The 19,793-nt window shown below is 41.2% G+C and overlaps 1 protein-coding gene across 6 annotated transcripts in view; it reads left to right on the top strand.

Annotated features, from left to right (window-relative positions):
* Positions 1–19,793, top strand: part of CSNK1G1 (casein kinase 1 gamma 1) — a gene marked incomplete at its 5' end in the record, with an annotated part of 95,925 nt that overhangs the window by 70,180 nt on the left and 5,952 nt on the right. For 3 of the 6 annotated variants that reach the window (XM_079767792.1, XM_079767790.1, XM_079767789.1), the window contains 2 exons: positions 2,332–2,442; positions 12,432–12,538. In XM_079767792.1, the coding sequence (XP_079623918.1) occupies positions 2,332–2,442; positions 12,432–12,538 (218 nt within the window). Of the gene's footprint in view, positions 1–2,331; positions 2,443–12,431; positions 19,788–19,793 lie in introns of those variants that run through there. The other 3 variants (XM_079767793.1, XM_079767791.1, XM_079767788.1) reach the window with 2 other exon arrangements.

The following is a 19,793-nucleotide window of genomic DNA, read 5'->3' as shown; positions in this document are numbered from 1 at the left end:
AGTCAGGGCACATGCCCGGGTTGTGAGCTCGATCCCCAGCGTGGGGCGTGCAGGAGGCAGCCGATCAATGATTCTCTCATCATTGAGGTTTCTATCTCTCTCCCCATCTCCCTTCCTCTCTCTAAAATCAATAAAAACATTTAAAAAATAAAAGGCAAAACAGCATTCATGAGAGAAGTAATTGCATTGAACTCAAAACAACACCCAATGGCTTATAAATGTCTTGATATTTTTTAAGCATTTAAATTTTTTGAGAACTGACAGTTCTGTATAGTAGTTTAGAAGCTTAAGTATTCTTCAGTATTACAAAAAAATAAAAAAGTTATAGAGAGCACTGAAGAAGCTATCACTAATAGATATTAGTTAGAGATATTACTTATAATATTAGAAGAACAGATTTATCCCCAAAGCTCTAGTAGTGAGAATAAATGAAACTAAGTTCTCTGAGTTATATAAGTTATATAAAATAGTTGATTGTGTTATTAACCAGTCTTATTTTGGAAAATGAAACATTTAAACCTCTGTTGATAGAAATCATTAGAGGGAAGGAGGTATATTTTGGGTAGCTTTTGATTCTCTCGAATGTGACTAGCAGTATAAAACTAAACCCCTCTTTTATATGAGTATATAACAAGCAAATTAATATAGCTGCCTTCTTACAGAATATGCTCATTCCCTGAGGAACCTCAGAAATCATGGCCAGGCCCTAGCTGGTTTGGCTCAGTGGATAGAGCATCAGACTGCGGACTGAAGGGTCCCTGGTTCGATTCCAGTCAAGGGTACATGCCTGGGTTGTGAGCTCAGGAGGCAGCCAGTCAATGATTCTCTTTCACCATTGATGTTTCTATCTCTCTGTCCCTCTCCCTGTCTCTCTGAATCAATAAAAAATATATATTAAAAAAAATAAATAATGGCCAGGTTCCTTTATAGTGCTGTTATCCATATGACTTCATGTTCCATTAACAAAGAAGATGAGTAAGTTATAGCTGGTATGTGAGGCTTTAAAAAAAATAATAAAAGCCTTTTGGTGACTTATAGGTTAGCTTTAACTCTTGACAACAGAAAGGGGAGAGTGAGCATGGAGACTTAAACCACTACTTTGTCACTTTTCCTTTGCTTTTTTATAGAATACAACATTTATAGTTTTGAACATTTCTAAGATTTATAGAATTCTTACTGGTTTCATGCAGAGCAGCAATATCATATCTCAACCCCTGCTGCTGTTTACATCAGCAGCAATTAAAATTTGAATCCTAATCCCTCACTGCAGCCTCTCCAACTCCTCATTTTTCATTTTTGTAGAGCCTTAGGACTGATACAGCTCAGCATCATGATGTTAACATCTCCTCAGCCATCTGGCACAGGGAAAGAGGCACCTAAACAGATTGTTCAGAACAAAAATCACATATGAGCAAGATCAAAATACTGTGAAATCTAAAAAGCAGGTGAAGAGAATCTGAATGATACCAAAGGTGAATGCAGAACCCAACAAGGGTTTGAATGAAAAGCCTTCATTTTGATGGGAAAAGATCTGTCTTTAGCTTTCTAGGAGAAATAATTAATAGTGGAATAATTCATATCTAACTAAACTTTTTCTAATTCCAGACTAGAGACTGTTAACTAAAGGAATCAGGAAAACACTGTAGCCTTATTCCCCCCCACACCCACCACCATTTTATATTCTTGACGTTTGAACCTGCTTTTAAAGAGATGCTTTGTTCATTCTTTTAGCTAAGAAAGCATGTTCCAGCCACTGCCACTGCTCATTTTGTCTGGGTTGAAGTCTCATGGAGGTTTGTGTTGAGAGTAGTGGGCTCCCTATTTAAGAAAAGGCATATTTTGATTCCTAATGCTAGGAATTTTCTGTATTGACTGTTGTCTATTTAGATTGTTCTTTAGTCAGTGAAATGGTTTATAAGTATGATTGTTCCTTTTTCAACAGTCTTAACATTCTGAATTTGGTCTTTTAGTGGCTATTGAAATTTTACTAATAGGGAAGCTAAAAGATGATGATTTCAGCTTTTGATTTATTTTTTTTTCCTCCTCTGGTGATTTCTTTCTTTTTTTTCCTTTTTTTTTTTTTTTTTCTGTGACTGGGTGAGAGTGGTGAGTTCAACTAGACTGTCAGTAGACTGTCATGTATTGGCTCATTAGGCTGAAATGAATGTAGTCAAGCTAACTTTTCCCCAGTGCTTTGCAGCAGATGTTAATTTAAAATCCAAAACAAAAACAAACCCTCAGGAACACTAATGTACTTGATTGTGTTATTGCTTGCTGTTGCTTCACCTTTCCTTCCCTGTCTTGCTCTCATGCTTCCTAATGCCTGAGCAGACTGCATCATCAGAGCGCCGAGGAGAGTGGGAAATCCAGCCCAGCCGGCAGACCAATACCTCGTACCTGACGTCTCACTTGGCTGCAGACCGCCATGGGGGATCAGTGCAGGTACTTACTGCCTTTATTGCCTTTCCCTGGCTTTCCCAGCGAGGCTGGTAGAATGTTGGCTTGCTTCTGAAACTCAGGTTCCTTTAGAATGGAAACTTATAGCAAGGTTGAGGGTGCTTGCATAGGTAACTGAATATCTGTGTACTGATTTTCTGCCTATGTGGACTTTTAAGAGTCACTTGTTAAGATTATTGCTGGTTATTGTCATTGACTAAGGAACATCTATATGGTTTCTGATACTGATTTCTGCTTAAACTAGTTCTATAACTTTGATCCACTAATGATAAACCATAAAAATAAGGTCAAGGTAGAAGTTTATTAGTGTCAAGTTGATGAAGTGTAAAGACTTGAAATGTATAAAATTAAGTATTTTGGGGGTAGAGGACTGCATATGTAGCTCATTCTATGATAATATGTGCCTTAGTGCATAACCTGAGAATGTTAATTAGTCCAAGTCAGCTGTTTCTGAGTCGGTGCCCTCGCAGTTGGGCTATTTATTTTTCCTCCTGGAATACATGTGGTCTTGGAAAATTATTTCTGACTTCATTTGGACTGTTTTGAATCTCTATTCTCTCTAGTACTTAAGAAGTACTTGTATCTGTAACTTTTCTTATGTCACTGTATTAATAATCTTAACAAAAATGTTTGTCTCATATTAAGTGACACCACCAATTAGGGCACACAAATGAACCCAGAGCTAACCAAATGGAAATTCTTATAAAGGGGTAGGTAAACCTTTTGCACATAGAAATGCATCTTGATAGGCTTGATTGTCTAGAATATGCTTTTACATGGAGTTGATTCACTAAAGTTAGGACACAGGAAATTAGGAGACAGCTTTGGCCCTCTTAAATCCTCATAAGAACATTTAGGTTAAAATGATGGATTAAAAACACAGATATACTCTCACTTCTCCTGAAACACACTAACAGAATGATAAAGCAATTTTTTAAAGGCATAAATTCATCTAAAAACGGAGAAAACCGAAGAGGAGGCAACAGCAACAAAATGTTGGAAGCTGGAAAGCAGATGGGCAGTTATTAAATGGCTTAGGATTCTCAAGAAAACTAAATCCTGTGCCAGGAGAAGGGAAAGCTGAGAACCTATTTACACTGGGGAATCCCCAAAAGGCTCAGAAGTTGGCCTTCTGTAAGGGGGATGTGGGTGTGGAGGGGCATGTGCTAATATAATGAAGACTGGTTAAAAGGCTATTTTAGAAGCCAGAGATTCCTAGGTGCTCTTCTCCTCCTTCAGCAAAGACCAAATATATATTCTTTTATGTTATTCAAAGATTTATTCTTTAAAATGGCAAAATAAAGGGTCTCTGGATTAGGGGGTATTAGGCACATCTGGGGACAGAATACCAGCCTGATAAAAAATGGAGATTAAATGAATATATGCATACTGACTGCCTGATTTCCCCTTTGAGTGCTTCAGAAGGCTGAGAGCCAGGTATATACCTTCCAGGCAGGAGATGGAGTTGGCTCTGAGGAATGTGACCAGCCCAAAAGAAAACATCTGAGCATATTAACGAAATGGTTTTCCTACTGAAATGGCCCAGCCAAGTCATTCTGCAGTGAGATCCATATTTTAGAAGTCCCACCCCTGTACTCAAAGTGCCAGTTAACTTTGTACTCTCCCACTTTTACATATGAGTAGATAATTAAGGATTATCCAACTTCTGAGGAAAGCCTTTAATGTGATAGAGACCAAAGCAAACAACAGCAAAAAAAAAAAAAAAAATACACCTTATTATTAATATCCTCAGAAACAAAAGATACTGCAACTGTGAAGCAAGGACAGGATGCTATTTTTAAAAGGAATATTCTCAGAGCAAACAAAAAAGCTCTTGGAAATTAAAAACATAATAAACAAAAAACTTTTATTCAATAGTTTAGAAGATAAAGTTGTGAGGAAGTCTCCCAGAAAGTAGAGCAAAGAGACAGAGAGGTGAAGAGAGTCCAGGAGGTCCAACTTCTATATAATGGGAGTTGCAGAGTGAATGAGAACAGAGAAAGTGGAGGGGAGGAAATAATTAACAAAATAACTTCCCAGAATTCATAGACTTGTTTCCAGATCAAAAGGGCGCCACAAGTTGCCCACCATAAATGGATGACAGAACCATACCAAGGTACATAATTGTGAAATTTCAGAAAAGGATTTCCAAAAAGAGGAAATCCTTTAAGCTTCCAGAAAGAGAAAACAGTCATATGCAGAGAAAGGATCAGGATTTAGTATAGCTTCAAATTTCTGAATGGCAATACTGGAAGCTAGAAACCAAAGAATGATGCCTTTAGAATACTGAGGGAAAAATTATTTTCAACCTAGAATTCTGTACTTAGCCCGTCTGATTGGAAGCCTATCTAATAAAGAGGGAATATGCTAATTGACTGCCACACCGTCAAAGATGGCGCCCATAGCCAATAAAGATGGAATATGCTAATTGACTGTCATGCCCTCAAAGATGGTGGCACCCACAGCCAATAAGGTGGGAATATGCTAATTGAATACCACGCCCTCAAAGATGGCGGCACCCACAGCCAATCGGGAGGGAATATGCTAATTGATTGTCACACCCTCAAAGATGGCAGCACCCACAGCCAATAAGGAGGGAATATGCTAATTGAATACCACGCCCTCAAAGATGGCAGCGCCCAGTCCCTTCAGCCCCACTGGGCAGCAGGCGCGTGGCAAGACTGGCCGAGGCACAGGCAAGCCTCGGATGGCGGCTGCTCAGGTAACCAGGGCTGGCTGAGGCTTGCGCTGCTGGCAGTGGCAGCAGCAGAGGTTTGATGAGGGCGTCGCCTTCCCCTGATCACTGGGTCACCTCCATTCCCTGAGGGCTTCTAGACTGTGAGAGGGGGCAGGCCAGGCTGAGAGACCACCCCCCTCCAGTGCATGAATTTTCATGCACCGGGCCTCTAGTATAGAATAAAGATGTTTGCAGAAATTTGTGGTCTCAAAAATTTTACTTCTCATGCACCCATTTTACATGAGGATGTGTATTATGAAAATGAGTGAGTAGACCAAGGAAGAGGAATAAATACATGGGATCCAGGAAACAAGAGATCTAACATAGACATAGCTGGTTTGGCTCAGTGAATAGAGTGTTGGTCTGCAGACCAAAGGGTCCCAGGTTCAATTCCGGTCAAGGGCAGATAACCTTGGTTTCAGGCTCCTCCCCTGCCTGGGCCCTGGTCAGGGCATGTGCAGGAGGCAATCAATCAATGTGTTTCTCTCACATCGATATTTCTCTCTGTCTTTCTCTCTCTCTTGCACTGTCTCTAAAATCAATGGAAAAATATCCTCAGATGGGGATTAAAAAATACATCTATCTATATATATATAAAAGGCTAATATGCTAAGAGTCCACTTGTCTGACCAGTCGCTGTGACGTGCACTGACCACCAGGGGGCAGACGCGCAACCAGGAGCTGCCATGATGCCCACTGGCCATTTACAGAGAAACGGCACTGCAGACCTGGCACCACAAAGCAACACTTGGCTTCCCCCAAGTGGGACACAGGCCCCACCACCCTGGAGTGACAGCCCACCAAATCACAGCCAACACTGTTGAGACCCCATGGCGCAAAATGCGGCCCCCAGCCCAGCCTAGCCCGGAAACGGTGGTTGTGGGCTCTGGGTAATGACATCACGTAGCAACGCTCAGCTTCCTCTCCCTAGCAACAGGCCATTTAACAATAAACAGCACCATGAACCTGGCGCCCACAAGCAACGCTCGGCTTCCCCCAAGTGGGACACAGGCCCTGCCACCACCCTGGAGCGACACCCCACCAAATCACAGCCGATGCTGCCGAGACCCCATGGCACAAAATGCAGCCCACAGCCCAGCCCAGAAATGGTGGCTGTGGGCACCGTGTAATGACATCACGTAGCAATGCCCGGCTTCCTCTCCCTACCAACGACTAGCCTCCTTGCAGTTTCTTCAGCCCAGGAACACGACTTGCTTTATAGCCAGGTGGAAACATTTTACACTTTAACCAAATGTCTGTGAAGCGTTTTCCGTGCCTCATCTCATTTGATCCTCATGGAAGTCCTGGAGTAGGTAGATAGGAGTCTCAGTGGAATCCTATTTTCTTTTCATTAGCCGGAAAACGGAGATTTAGAAAGCTTAGAAACTTAACCCAACTGAAAAGAAGTAAGAAATGGTGGACCTTGAAAATGATTTCAGGTTTTCTCACTGCTCAGAATATAGTCAAACACTGCTGTAGTTAGATATTTTACCCTTTGCTCTCCTTGTGTGATCTACAATGATAATCTGCTTCATGTTGATATTTACTGCTGGGTTGCTGATAATTACCTGAAAGAGAAGTTGGGTGCTTTACTGGGCTGGAAAAAGTTTAGCTAAATCAGAAGCAGGTCTAATTAAGCAAGTTTATTCTATATATATAAAAGGCTAAGTTGACTCGTGCATGTGTGATACATATAAAGCTCTTGATGGCACCAATCGCACGTGTGTTTTGATCTCTCATTTTTGATGATGAATTTGGTTGACACTTCTATATAGAGAAAGGGTGAATAGCGATATTAAAATATTTCTTCTAAAGATACATGTTGTAGAATCTAGATCACGGCTGTTAAAAGAAATATGAGTCACTTTTGTAATTTAAAATTTTCTAGTAATCAGATTAAAAAAGTAAAAAGAGCCCTAGCTGGTTTGGCTCAGTGGATAGAGCGTCAGCCTGAGGACTGAAGGGTCCTGGGTTCGATTCCGGTCTAGGGCACATGCCAGGGTTGCAGGCTCTATCCCCAGTAGAGGGCGTGGAAGAAGCAGCCAATCAATGATTCTTTCTCATCACTGATGTTTCTATCTTTCCTTCTCCCTTCCTCTCTAAAATCAATAAAAATATATTTTTTAAAAAATATAAAAAGAAACAGGTGAAACTAACTTTAATAATACATTTAACACAGTATATCTAAAATAAGTCAACATGTAGTTAATATTAAAAATATTAGAGCCGAGACCAGTTTGGCTCAGTGGATAGAGCGTCGGCCTGCGGACTCAAGGGTCCCAGGTTCGATTCCAGTCAGGGGCATGTACCTTGGCTGCGGGCACATCCCCAGTGGGGGAGTGTGCAGGAGGCAGCTGATCGATGTTTCTCTCTCATCGATGTTTCTAGCTCTCTATCCCTCTCTCTTCCTCTCTGTAAAAAATCAATAAAATATATTAAAAAAATAAAAATAAATAAATAAAATAAATAAAAATATTAGAAATATTTTACCTTTTTAAAACTAAGTTTTTGAAATCTAGCATGTAGTTTATTCTTACATCCAGATTAATAGCAAACATCTTAATTTGGACTAGCCACATTTTAGTAGTCACATGTGGCTAGTAGCTACTGTATTAAACAGTGCAGCTCTAGAATGTTTATTGCTGGCTTGTTTCTAATACCAGAAAATCATGCTTAGCCTAACCTTGATGACCTGCAGATACCATGACCTACCCAGTAGGGAGTGCAGAACTCTGAGAAGTTTGCTCTGATGAAGCATATGGACACTCCCATTCCAACTTACTTAGTAGGCAGACCCCTATGGCCCCCATCCTCCCAATATTTCCATAGCTTTTCCATGTGTAGAGGCCCAAATTCAAGAAGACAGTATATTTTTCTCTTTCAAAAAGATGACTCTAAAGTTGTTTAAATTAAAACATATAGGAAATTCTATACATATGTGAGACCAAGGAAGGGCCTGAGACTTAAGAATGACATTTAAGATTTAGTCATTATTTGTTTTGCTCAAATATTTATAATTTTTAATTATTTACAATTCTTGTTAAGGTCAGTATTATAGATAGTGAAACTTAAGTAGAGAATTACCAAGTATGTTAGTTGTGAGAAATAGGATTGAAATGTTGATTATCAGCTAAAGCACTTCTTCCTTTGGTGCACAGCTCTGATTTTTCTCCACATTAATATTTTGAAAAATGGGGACTAATAACTCAAATTTTTTAGACTCCCAAAAGAGATATTACCAATATTAAGGACTAAAGTTCAAAATAGTACTTCACCTTAATCTCTTTCATAAATAATCCCATAGATATTATTTTGTTCTTGTGTGATATAGGCAGAGAAATGTGGGATTAATTTTAATAGTGATTACAGCAAAATAAATGTCAGTATTCCAGATATATAAATAAAGTTTAGCCCAGCCGGGTGTGGCTCAGCAGGTGAGCGTCGACCCAGGAATCATGAGGTCACTGCTTCAATTTCCTGGTGAGGGCACATGCCAGGTTTTGGGCTCGATCCCCAGTAGAGAGCATGCAAGAGGTAGCTGGTTGATGATTCTTTCTCATCATTGACATTTCTCTCTCTCCTTCTCCCTTCCCCTCTGAAATCAATAAAAACATATTTTTTTTAGCCCTAGTCAGTTTGGCTCAGTGGATAGAGTATCAACCTGCAGACCAAAGGGTCCCAGGTTCAATTCCAGGGCACATATCTCGGTTGCAGGCTCACCAGCCTGGGCCCTGGTTGGGGCTTGTGCAGGAGGCAGCCAATTGATGTGTTTCTCTCACATTGATATTTTTCTCTGTCTTTCCCTCTCTCTTCCATTCTCTCTAAAAATCAGTGGAAAAATATCCTTAGGTAAGGATTAAACAACAACAAAAAGACATTTTTTAAAAGAAATAGTTTTCTTAAAAATTCAATAGAAAAATATAAAAATGATATTGTTTAGAATACTAATAATTCATTATATTCAAAAGGTTATTTACAATTTTTCAAATTGTTTTTGCTCTGTATCATTGTGCTCAGCTTAGTAATTATGAAGTTGATAGGACCAACGTTATTGACATAGTCTTAACAGTTAAAAAGCAAGGCTCACAGAGGATGTTGTGGTAGAGCTAAGCCTGGAATCCAGCTCTTCGGTCACCTACACTAGTGTTTTTTCCACTGCACATATAGGCAGCAGTTCAGTGGTTTAACAAACTGTAGCTCCATCCTGAAATAATTTTGTGGATGCTCTGAGGCCCAGATTGATTCCCAAAGTGCAATTAAGTTTAAGGCTGGACAACTGGTATTAAGGTTCCCATTTGTGCCTGATTCATTTGAGACCAGGTTCTCATTGATACAGACAACTGTCTAGTCTGTAAAGTGAGGATAACCTCTCCCTTTGATTGCGTTTATGTCCTTAACCTAGATTAACAAATGATTAAGATTTTGTCATATTTGCTTTAATTCTGTATGAGGGGTTGAGGGAGACAGGGGGAGTGTTCACTAAACTATTTAAATGTAGTCATTACATTTATCTCAGAATACTTCAGCCTACATCTCCTAAGAGCAGAAACATTCTCTTGTGTAACCGGTAACACCATTTTATAGCCAAGAAAATTAATAATAATTCCATGATATCTAATGTATAGTACATGTCACATTTCCCCCAATTGTCCCCCAAATTAATTTTACTGTGTTTCAGATTTCATTTGGTTGTTATGCCTCTTTTTAAAATATATATATATATATATATATATATATATATATATATATATATATAATTGATTTTTTTACACAGAGGAAGGGAGAGGGATAGAGAGCTAGAAACATTGATGAGAGAGAAACATCGATCAGCTGCCTCCTGCACACCCCCTACTGGGGATGTGCCAGCAACCAAGGTACATGCCCTTGACCAGAATCAAACCGGGACCCTTGAGTCCGCAGGCCGACGCTCTATCCACTGAGCCAAACCGGTCGGGGCTGTTATGCCTCTTCAGTCTCTTTCAATTTCTTGGTCTCTGAATTCTTAAACTCTTTTAATCTGTAACAGTCATCCATCTTAAGAAAAAAAAAAAAAAGATATATGTATATATATCTTTTTTTTTTTTAAGATGTCTTTTTTTGAAGAGTCCAGTATTTTTGTCCTATAGAATGGTCCCACATTTTGGATTTGTCCATTTGTTTCCATCATACTTAGATTCAGATAAAACTTTTTTTTTGCAAGAATACTACAGAGATAATGTTATATAGTATTTATTATATCACTAGAGGCCCAGTGCATGGATTTGTACACTAGTAGGGTCCCTCAGCCTGGCCTGTGGGATCGAGACTGGCTCTCTGACATCCCCTGAGGGGTCCCGGATTGTGAGAGGGCGCAGACCAGGCCGAGGGACCCCACCAGTGCACAAATCCGTGCACAGGGCCTCTAGTATGCATATAAGATCTTTGGTTAATCTCTTCCTGCCCTCCCCTCTCCCCCCTTCCCTCTGAGATGCATCAGTCTGTCCTATGTTTTCATGCCTGTGGTTTCTGCTCCTGCATTGAGTGTCTGCCCCCTGGTGATCAGTGCAAGTCATAGCTACTGGTTGGATGGTTGAATGGTCAGGCAGTCACTTAGGCTTTTATATATATAGATGTCAGGAGATAAATAATATTGGATGGTTCCATTAAGCAGAGATGCTAAATTGGATCCCTAGCAGAAATGTGGGTCTCCCTTGGGTAAGTCCAAATTTAATGTTGTAGGTTTCTTTAACTGTACAACATTGTTTTAATTTTTTAAAAGCATGTATTATTAATGACAAATTTTGTTGATTTAGTCATAATGTTGGGCATAGACTACTAATAAGTAGTATTCACCTGTCTGCTCTTTTTTCTTTGAATAAATACCCTAAAGACTCCCACTTCCCACCTTCCTCTTTATGACTATGTAGGAAATTTTTACGAATTAATTGCTGGTAAGGACCCCAGAGGTAGAGGGAGATAAGAATAAACATTTATAAAGGGAGAATAACAGTAATATGAATATTTATTGAACCATTACTATGTACCATGGCATTGGGCTAAGCACTTTCTGTGGATTGTCTACACAGTAACCCAATTAGGTAAGCAGCATTGTTTCCCCATTTTACAGATTAGGAAGCTCAGGCACAGAAAGATTGAGGATCTTGCCCAAGGACCCATAGCAAGTAAGTGGTGCAGCTAGGGTTCAAACCCAGGGTGACTAAGTCTAGAGCCCATTTCTTATTTACTGTGCTATGCTGCCTCCATTATTGTGCACCAGGTATTATATCAGACACTGTCTTAAACATTTTCTTGTATAATTCTCACATCAAACTGTAAGAAACAGTCTCAAGTAAATGAAGTTACTTACCCAAAGGCATATGATATCCGAACCATTTATTCTATTTTGTGGTTCTCTCCCATATTTCAGCCAAGATCTTTAACAACAGAGTGGTTTGTGCAGCGGGGTCCCTTTTTCCACTCCCCAGCACCCACATAAACAGGAATCATGTGCTGGAAATGAAACCAGGTGACAGAAGCAACTGCACAAGCAAGAGAAGCCTGATCGGGTCCACATTAACCAGATGACAGGAGTGAGAGCCTTCAGTTACAATTCGGGGACCATCAGTGAGACCTGGGATGACACTGACCCTGAAATAAAGGTTGTTGAAATAAGACTGGTCTTCCAGGGGAAAGTTTCCTTACCGTCTGCCCTCTGACCAGAGAGGACGTGGCAGTCTTGTTATTTGAGTAACTTCAAACTGATGGTCAAAGCCATGAAGAAATTTCTGAAGGAAAGTGTGATTGCTTATAGTTTCTGATGCCCACTATTGATCTTCTTTGTAGAATTTTTTAACATCATCACTGAGTCTATATATAATTATAGCATAATAAGTTAAGAGGAGTAGAATTAAAGAGAGTAATATGACGTATTGCATAGGATTTTTGTGGGGATTAAATTTACACATACATAAGACACACACACACAATCTAGTAGAGTCCTTGACACAGAGTAGGCATTCAGTATGGAAGTTATCATCATTATATGTGTACATCATTGAATTTTGTGTTCTCACATGATAAGATCTGGGAACCTTTCCTAACTTAGGACAATTGGCCCTCAACCCAGGAAAACACATTCCAGACACTGCCTGACTAGTACCTAAGCAAGAGACCAGATCTCCCTTAGCGACCCTCTCTGGCACTGGCAGGAGGCTCCTATTGTCATGGTGTCTGTCACACTCTTGTCTTTCTGTTTCAGGTGGTTAGCTCAACCAATGGAGAGCTGAATGTCGATGACCCCACAGGAGCCCACTCCAATGCACCAATCACAGCTCACGCTGAGGTGGAAGTAGTGGAGGAAGCTAAGTATGTTCATCTTTCAAGGGGGCTCTTGAGTCATAGATTGAGAAATATTTTACCTGTCTCTTCCTCTCTGTGTGCTGCTCATCTCAGACTGAATTCCTCATGCTTGTGTCCTTAGCTTTCTTCTTTTGACTATTTTATTTTTGCATGGTATTATAAGGCTGCTGCTGCTGCCCTTCTTTAGTTGTGATTTCCGGAAGACAGTCATATTTCTCTAGTCCACATGAGGCAAAAGACATAGTGAACTAAAAGAATCATGATAGAACACCTATAATAGATAGTAGTCATGAGCCTCTTGGTGCCCTGGATCTTCTTACTCCCTATAGGACACAGAAAAATCTGTTTATCTCAACCATGGGCTATGCTGAACAGCATGAAACTTCGGGTTCTTGGCTAACCATTCTGCATATATAGTCCTGGAGCAAGGGTTTCAGGGCCATTTTGTTCTCACTTAAATGATTCTGGATTCAGAGAGTCTCAGATAAATCAGGCAAGGAAAATAGTCTCTGTACCTATGAGTGAAGGATCTTGAGAAGGAAAGGAAATCACACTAATCCCAAAAGGGTGAGGAGATTCCCCCACCTCCTTTTCTGATGTTCTTGCATGTAAATGTCTTGCCCTGTCCATACCACCAGCCCTTGGTGCTCTCTGCATGGTCTGTGTTTAAACTCTTAGAATATGGGGTGGAAGGTGAAATAACTGCTGATTCTACAACAAAAGAAGCATTTCTATCACTTCTTTCCCTTTTTGCCCCATCCCAAATTCAAATGCAGGTTTAACCTTCAAGAAGACACGAGGTAGGAAGAGAGAAGTCCTTTACAAATCAGTTACTGCTGCCAAGCCTGATGTGGATGATTTTTCTTGTAAACCCTTTGAGAACATTCAGGCTACCCCAGTGTCCTGCTCATTTATAGTGATTTTGCATCCTAAGTGGTCTCTAGAGCCTTCAAGACCTGCGTTCTTCTTCCTTCCAGATACACTTTGCATGGTGGTCCCTCCTGCCCAATCCTCTGTTGCCCCATCTACATGCTTGGCTCACTTTGCTTCCAGGAGATCCTTTTCTTAGAAAACCAGGTCTTGAGGATTCCTACCCAGTAGATAAAAAGCAAGTGAGGAGGACAAACTGTCTCCTGTCGAGTCCCTGCTGACTGTGGGCAGCTTCCGGTGCTCCTCTCCTGCTTTCTATAAGGCCCTGCTACACACATAGGAGGGCAGGGGGGTTTCTAATGCCAGGAAGAGGCTACTTTAGTAAGGAAACATGCTCCCCATTTTCAGGGACTTTGGAGATGTTAATGATATTCACAGTTTTTCAGTTTCCATGACAGAACTTTCTTCTCCTAAGTAAACAGTGTGTTACTCCTTCCCTATGGGTTTTCAACCTTGGATGCACTTTGGAGTCACCTGGAACTTGGTAGAAAATACAAATGTCTGAATCCTGGCCCAAGAGATTCTGATTTAATTTATCTGGAATATGGCCCGAGTATTAGGAATTTGTAAAGTCGAGGTGATTTAAATGTTTAGTCAGGGTTAGGAACCACTGCACTAGGTGTGGTCTGATCCAAGCATTGTCTAGGCTTGAAAGATGGCTGTACCTATTCCCACCCCACCTCACTGCCGTGGCTATTATTTTGAAGACTAGACATTTAGCTCTGCTTTTAATAACATACTTTGAATATCAAGGTAGAATGGGCTTTAATCTTACAATGTGCCCTATACAGGTTTATCTTTTGAACCCATTCATTTCATTTCAGTAAATGTATACACTAATTGTGTATGTGAGTGTGGTGTATGTGTCCTGTATGTAAGATAGGGGGTCATTCACAAAGAGATTCCAATTTGGTGTAATCTAAACTCTAGGATGTAAAGAGAGCTTGACGTCTCCCCATTTAGCAAAAAGGAACCATTGTGCCTCTTTGCTACCAGTTTCAGGTTTGGGCCTTAAAGATGGGGAAACCAGAGGGGAGCAATTGTATTTAACCAAATGTCATCCAAAAGCTTATAGTTTAAGGCATTTTTGTGTGCTGATTCCCCTAGTGATTTCATGAGCTATCAATCCATCTTGCCCAGTGAACTTTCAGGGCACAGCCATATGTTTTTCTTCTTGGTCTTCTATTTGTGTGTGTGGAGGGGGTGGTGGGGGGAGATTAGGCCAACAAGCCATGTTCCACCTGCTTGATCATTTTCACGGGAAGAGGTCACAGCTAGAGAAGCACAAGGCGTCCCAAACAGCCCCTCAATACAGGCAGCTGTGATGCCATTTGTCCCTGCAGCCTAATTGTGGAAAAAAGAGGATGTTGCCTATATTGAGATTCAACTAGGGTACTGGGGAGACTATGTGAAACCTTCACTTCCAAGCTTTTAGTTTGGGGTTCCTCGCCCAGCTTGTTTTGTATAAAGGAGGAGAGAACTTAGATGGTCTTAGTTTTTGTTCCATGTACAAATGAACATCTAACGTCCCTTTTTGCTAGCTACAGGACACATGCCCTTGTTTGAGTATGATTAGAAGGGTAATGAGGCAGGGCAGCTTTTTGGTTGACTTTTGTAACAGTAAAAACGCTGGAATTTTTGGTTATCCACTGACTTCTGCTGTAAATTAGCAAATATGGGCCTCATTTCTCCTGAAAATTAATAAGAATGAGATGTAGGCCCTTCTCTGCAGTTATACCTTAATCCAGAACAGTGATCCTCCTCACTCAGTCCTCTCCTAATAAAATAAAAGTATCTCTTAAGCCTGTTTCCCCCTTGAGAAGAAGAGCTAACTGCTGACTGCTTTGGTCAGGCATGTTAAAAGCCTCAGAATAGGTGGGAGGTTAGCTTAACAAATTGCACACTAAGACTTCATGTGGGAATCATTTGGCTTGGCTTTGGTGATCGAATGAATTTTTACAAGCAGGATCATTTGCTCTGTTACCTTCCTGGAACATGCCCAAGAAAGCCCACTCTGGGGCACTCATCAACTCTCTTTCTGTTTTGTTTTACCCCTCACTGAGATCCAGCTCCCATCATGATGCTTCTATCAGGCACCTGCCCCCTCCACTCTAGTGTGGGGACCAAGTGGCCTGGGCCTACCTTGACAGAGGAGGCAACTAAACACAGACACCACATACTGCATGTTTGCATGGCTCACAGGGAGTCACTTCCATCTCACGTCTGTGGACTAATATCTCTTTCTCTCTCTTCCTTTCTGTGTTTTTCTCTTTACACACTCTGTAGCTGCCTGAAAATGCTCAACCTGTGGTGAGTCCCTCTCTCCAGTCCACATGCTAGGGGAGCGGACCAGACTGGGCTGGATTGGCAAAGCCAAACAAAATGCCTTAAGAACACTGAATGGCTTTCATATGCCACCTTTGCCATAACCACCCAGACTGGGAACTAGATCCACAAGGTGGGGATGGGGCAGGCCTGTATCTAGGAATTAATCTATTCCTTCTTTCCTTTCAAACCCACCTAATTGCTGCCTCCTCCTGTCAAAACAATATCTATCCCACAGTATTCAAAATTACTCTTTATTTTTAATAGAATGAATTTTTTCCCCAAATTAATACACCCAGATGTTATCATTCAGAGTGGGACAGAGGTAGGAGGACAAAGTTACTATGTCAGTTGTTTAATATTATTCTTCACAACTCCAAGGACAATTGTTGCTGGATAATCTCACATTCTGCAGCATGGTCTCTACCTGGAAATCAACTGCTTTGGAAAAATCTGTGACTTCTCTTTTTTATTCAACTGGTTCTTCCATCGTAGAATATGAGTCTCTCAAAAAAAGAGAGCTCCATGGGGAAGAGATGGATATTTTGTCATTGTTATTTTGGTTTATTTTTGTTTGTTTGTTTATTGTCCTTTTTTCCTTTTTTGTTGTCCTCTCTTCCTATAAGAGAGTATAGTGGGCCAGGGGCTGACGTGGCCAATGAGATATTGGAGCCTCTTTTCCAGGTTCCTCAAATGCATTCTTAGGAACAACATGAGGTGTATATGAAGGGAAGCCCTAAAGAATCCATCCACGTTTGGTGAGGTGCATTCTTGCTATAAGACAGAGCCCCCTCCCCAGCTTTCTTCCTGGACACTGCCTGTGACCCTCCAGGTCCTCCTGAACTAGGTGGTTTCTTGCAGTCTGGAATTGTACTCTCCCACATTGTCTGCATGCATGGGATCATATTCTGTCTGGTGGTAATGGCCTGCTGGCCTCTATGACTACCTTGTTTTTATTTGTCTTCTGTGACTGAGTTGAACATTGTTTTCTGAACCCTAAGCCAAGTGGCCTACAGGGTTTCCCAGGGTCAGGGATGTATTAAAGGTAACAACTGGGTTTTATGAAGATAGAATTTGCAGTCTTACAGCATCGAGGAGTACATTGGGCCTGTTTATTTAGCAGACATAAGTTTGTGTGATCTGACAGTGCTATGGTCTATTTTTCTCTGTGAGATATCAGTCATGTGATTCTGACTGCAAATATAAGCCCTACTGGATGCTCATCTAACTCAGTGCTTGGAACTCTAGGAGGTCCCAAGGCCTTCCCCAAAGAGCTTAGGAACCATCTCTCTAGAGAGATAAGACATACATACTTGAAAGGACAACTGGTTCTCCAGGGTACTTATGTCATTGTACCTTGAGAGGTCACTGTGGACAGGATGGTCAAGGAAGACTTCATGGACACTGCGGGACCTGAGCCAGCTATTGGAGGAAGGCAAGAGTGTACAAGTACAGCAAGGACAAGCACGAGAAGCATAGCAAAGGAGTAGGTGAAGGGAGAGAGCAGGACATAGTAAGAGAACATATATTTTGCCACAGCTCTCATCACCCCCCTCTGGACCAGTCACTACCTGAGCAAGAGGTGTTACCTATTCCAAAGGCAGGAGTAAGGAGGGAATAGCTCAGCTCAGGGATGTGCCAGGGCTATGGCTGTCGCTCAGGAGGCAGCCTTTTCTATGAGCACTTGGAGGGCTCATAGAAAAGGCAAAATAAGTGGCTCAGAGGCCTGGGGGAAGAGCACTTGGTGGCTTGTGAATATAGAGAATGGGTCTACTTTCACTCCATCATGTTTCACTCTAGCATGTTAAGATCTTCTGATTATCCAGTCAAAGAATCAACTGGAAGCAAACCTAAGACCCAAGAAGGGTTCATTCCTCGCCTTCATTCTCTTCTGATAGTAAGATATCTGTATGGTGTCAATTTGCGTTTGGTCTGGATTTGACTAAGTTTAATGGGTCCTGTTGCCGGTAGTTACCACAGAAACCAAAGAGTTGAGCAGATTGTAGGGTCTGTTTCCTTGTGGGTAGAATTATTAAAAGCTTCTGCTACTGCTTAAGCTTTAACTACAGTAACCAGAAAAAATTATTCTGGGGCTCTAAACCACAGTTCACACTCTTCTCCAATCAGGTGAGCAGTGTTGCACATCAGGTTATGATACGCTTATAAACAGACAATTTTTATGACTTGCCTTGGAGGAGGTAAAAGAAAAGTCCAGTCACTTGAAATGGACTAAAACAGTATTTCAAACATTTTTATGATTGCTTTTGCTTAAAAACACAAAATCATCATCTTAACATCCTCTAAAAGGAATAAGAATAGAGATTGGCTTAAATGTTAGTGATCCCTCTGAAAGTCACGGTTAATAGGGAACAGGTAAATATATTGAAATATTGGTGTTCCCATGAGATTTAATTTGCCTTGTTTAATATTCTCAGGACATTCATCAACTTGGAAAATGTCTTTTTTCTAAAGCATATGTGTACAGAAAAGGGTCATTTTCTTGAATCCTTCCACAGGGATGCCATTGAGGACTGTTTTAAACAATCAAAAGTGTTGCTCATTTTAATTTAAAAGAATGTATTCAGTCTCCAAATACACATAACACTTTGTTTAGTAATTGTTAATAGTACTTTACAAATGACATTAATACTCTTAAAAAATCTTAAGACCCTCTTAAGGTGCTCTCATTTCCAAAAATCCATGTTTGATTCATTCAGATTATAAAGCCCATTATTGTCTGTTTAAATGTCTATTTTAACATTCTAAGAAATGTTCAACTTTTTAATAACTAGTCCAATGGGTATGGGAAATACAAAGGGGTCTGGCTGAAAAGGAGAGAATCTTAGCTAAAGTGGTGAACTGGGGGTTTAGGAAGTAAGCAACAGTTCTTTATTTTTATATGAATATTCCTGGCATTAAGTCTGGAAGGATAGGCAAGCAACTCAAAGATAGTTTTGTCAGAAAAGCTTTTCTTTCAAGGGTCCAGCAGATCTGAGTTATACTTCCACAGTTACTCTCCGCCATTGTCAGGCATCTTTGACTCATTCGCCACCTTCTCATTTCCCATGTGTCAGCGTCTTAGAAAGGACATATTTTGCACCAGCCATGCCACAGCCCTCATCACTCCCTTCTGGATTAGTCACTACCTGAACAAGAGGTGCTTCCTATTCCAAAGGCAGGAGTAGAGAGGATACTCACTCTTAGGGATGTGCCAGGGCTATGGCTGTTGCCCAGGAGACAGCACTTGGAGGGCTCATGAAGGAGCAGGCCCAATCACCACCCTAAACAGGGTCGGTCCTGTAACCCAGTCTGGCATAGCAGCAGCAGTGTCTGGAAGCTAAGTTGAAGACCTCCCACCAGATGCCCCCTTATGATCAGCTCCTGGTCTGTGGCATTGATCTCTGAATGAAGAGTGCACTGTGCTGATTCCAGTCAGGATATCTGGGCTCCCAGGTCTTATTAGAATCAGGGCTTCTCCTGCCTACTCCAAGTAGCTGGGTGCGGGCTGGGATGGGAATAGAGAATCCTTATTCTTCATTGGTAACATTGCAAGATCCTCCTAGAGTTCCAACTATCATACTTTTGGGGTTTGTTTTTTGTTTGCCTTAGTTTAGCCTCCATACCTGCTGACCACTGTAGTTGCATTAAATAATTTTGTGCTCTATATAAAGGGGCAGTCAGTGCAGCCTATTTTTATGCAGACCTGAGACTCCCAGCCTTGGTTCTCCAGAAAGATGAGGCGTCTGGGTTGGGTGTCCTTTTTCCAAAAATGCTTGTTTCGGCCATGCCTAGCCTGTGGCATTTTGGTAGCTGCAGATTGAAGTGAAGCAGCTACTAGCCTTGGCTTTCCTGGCAGGCACTGCCTACTGCCTCCAGGATGTGCACTGTAGATGGTGGGTGGCCCTGTGGGTGGGTGCCAGGGGGAGACTTCCACTCCCTGCAGGAAGCAGAGGCTCTTGGAAGCTGCAGCCTCTCACACTGACTTGCAATGTTCCTTGTGCCCCAG

Source organism: Cnephaeus nilssonii (genome assembly GCF_951640355.1).
Source record: "Cnephaeus nilssonii genome assembly, chromosome: 4".
Classification (NCBI taxonomy): Eukaryota; Metazoa; Chordata; class Mammalia; order Chiroptera; family Vespertilionidae; genus Cnephaeus; species Cnephaeus nilssonii.
Note: the sequence above shows the minus strand (reverse complement) of the source record. Positions and strands in the feature narration are given on the sequence as shown.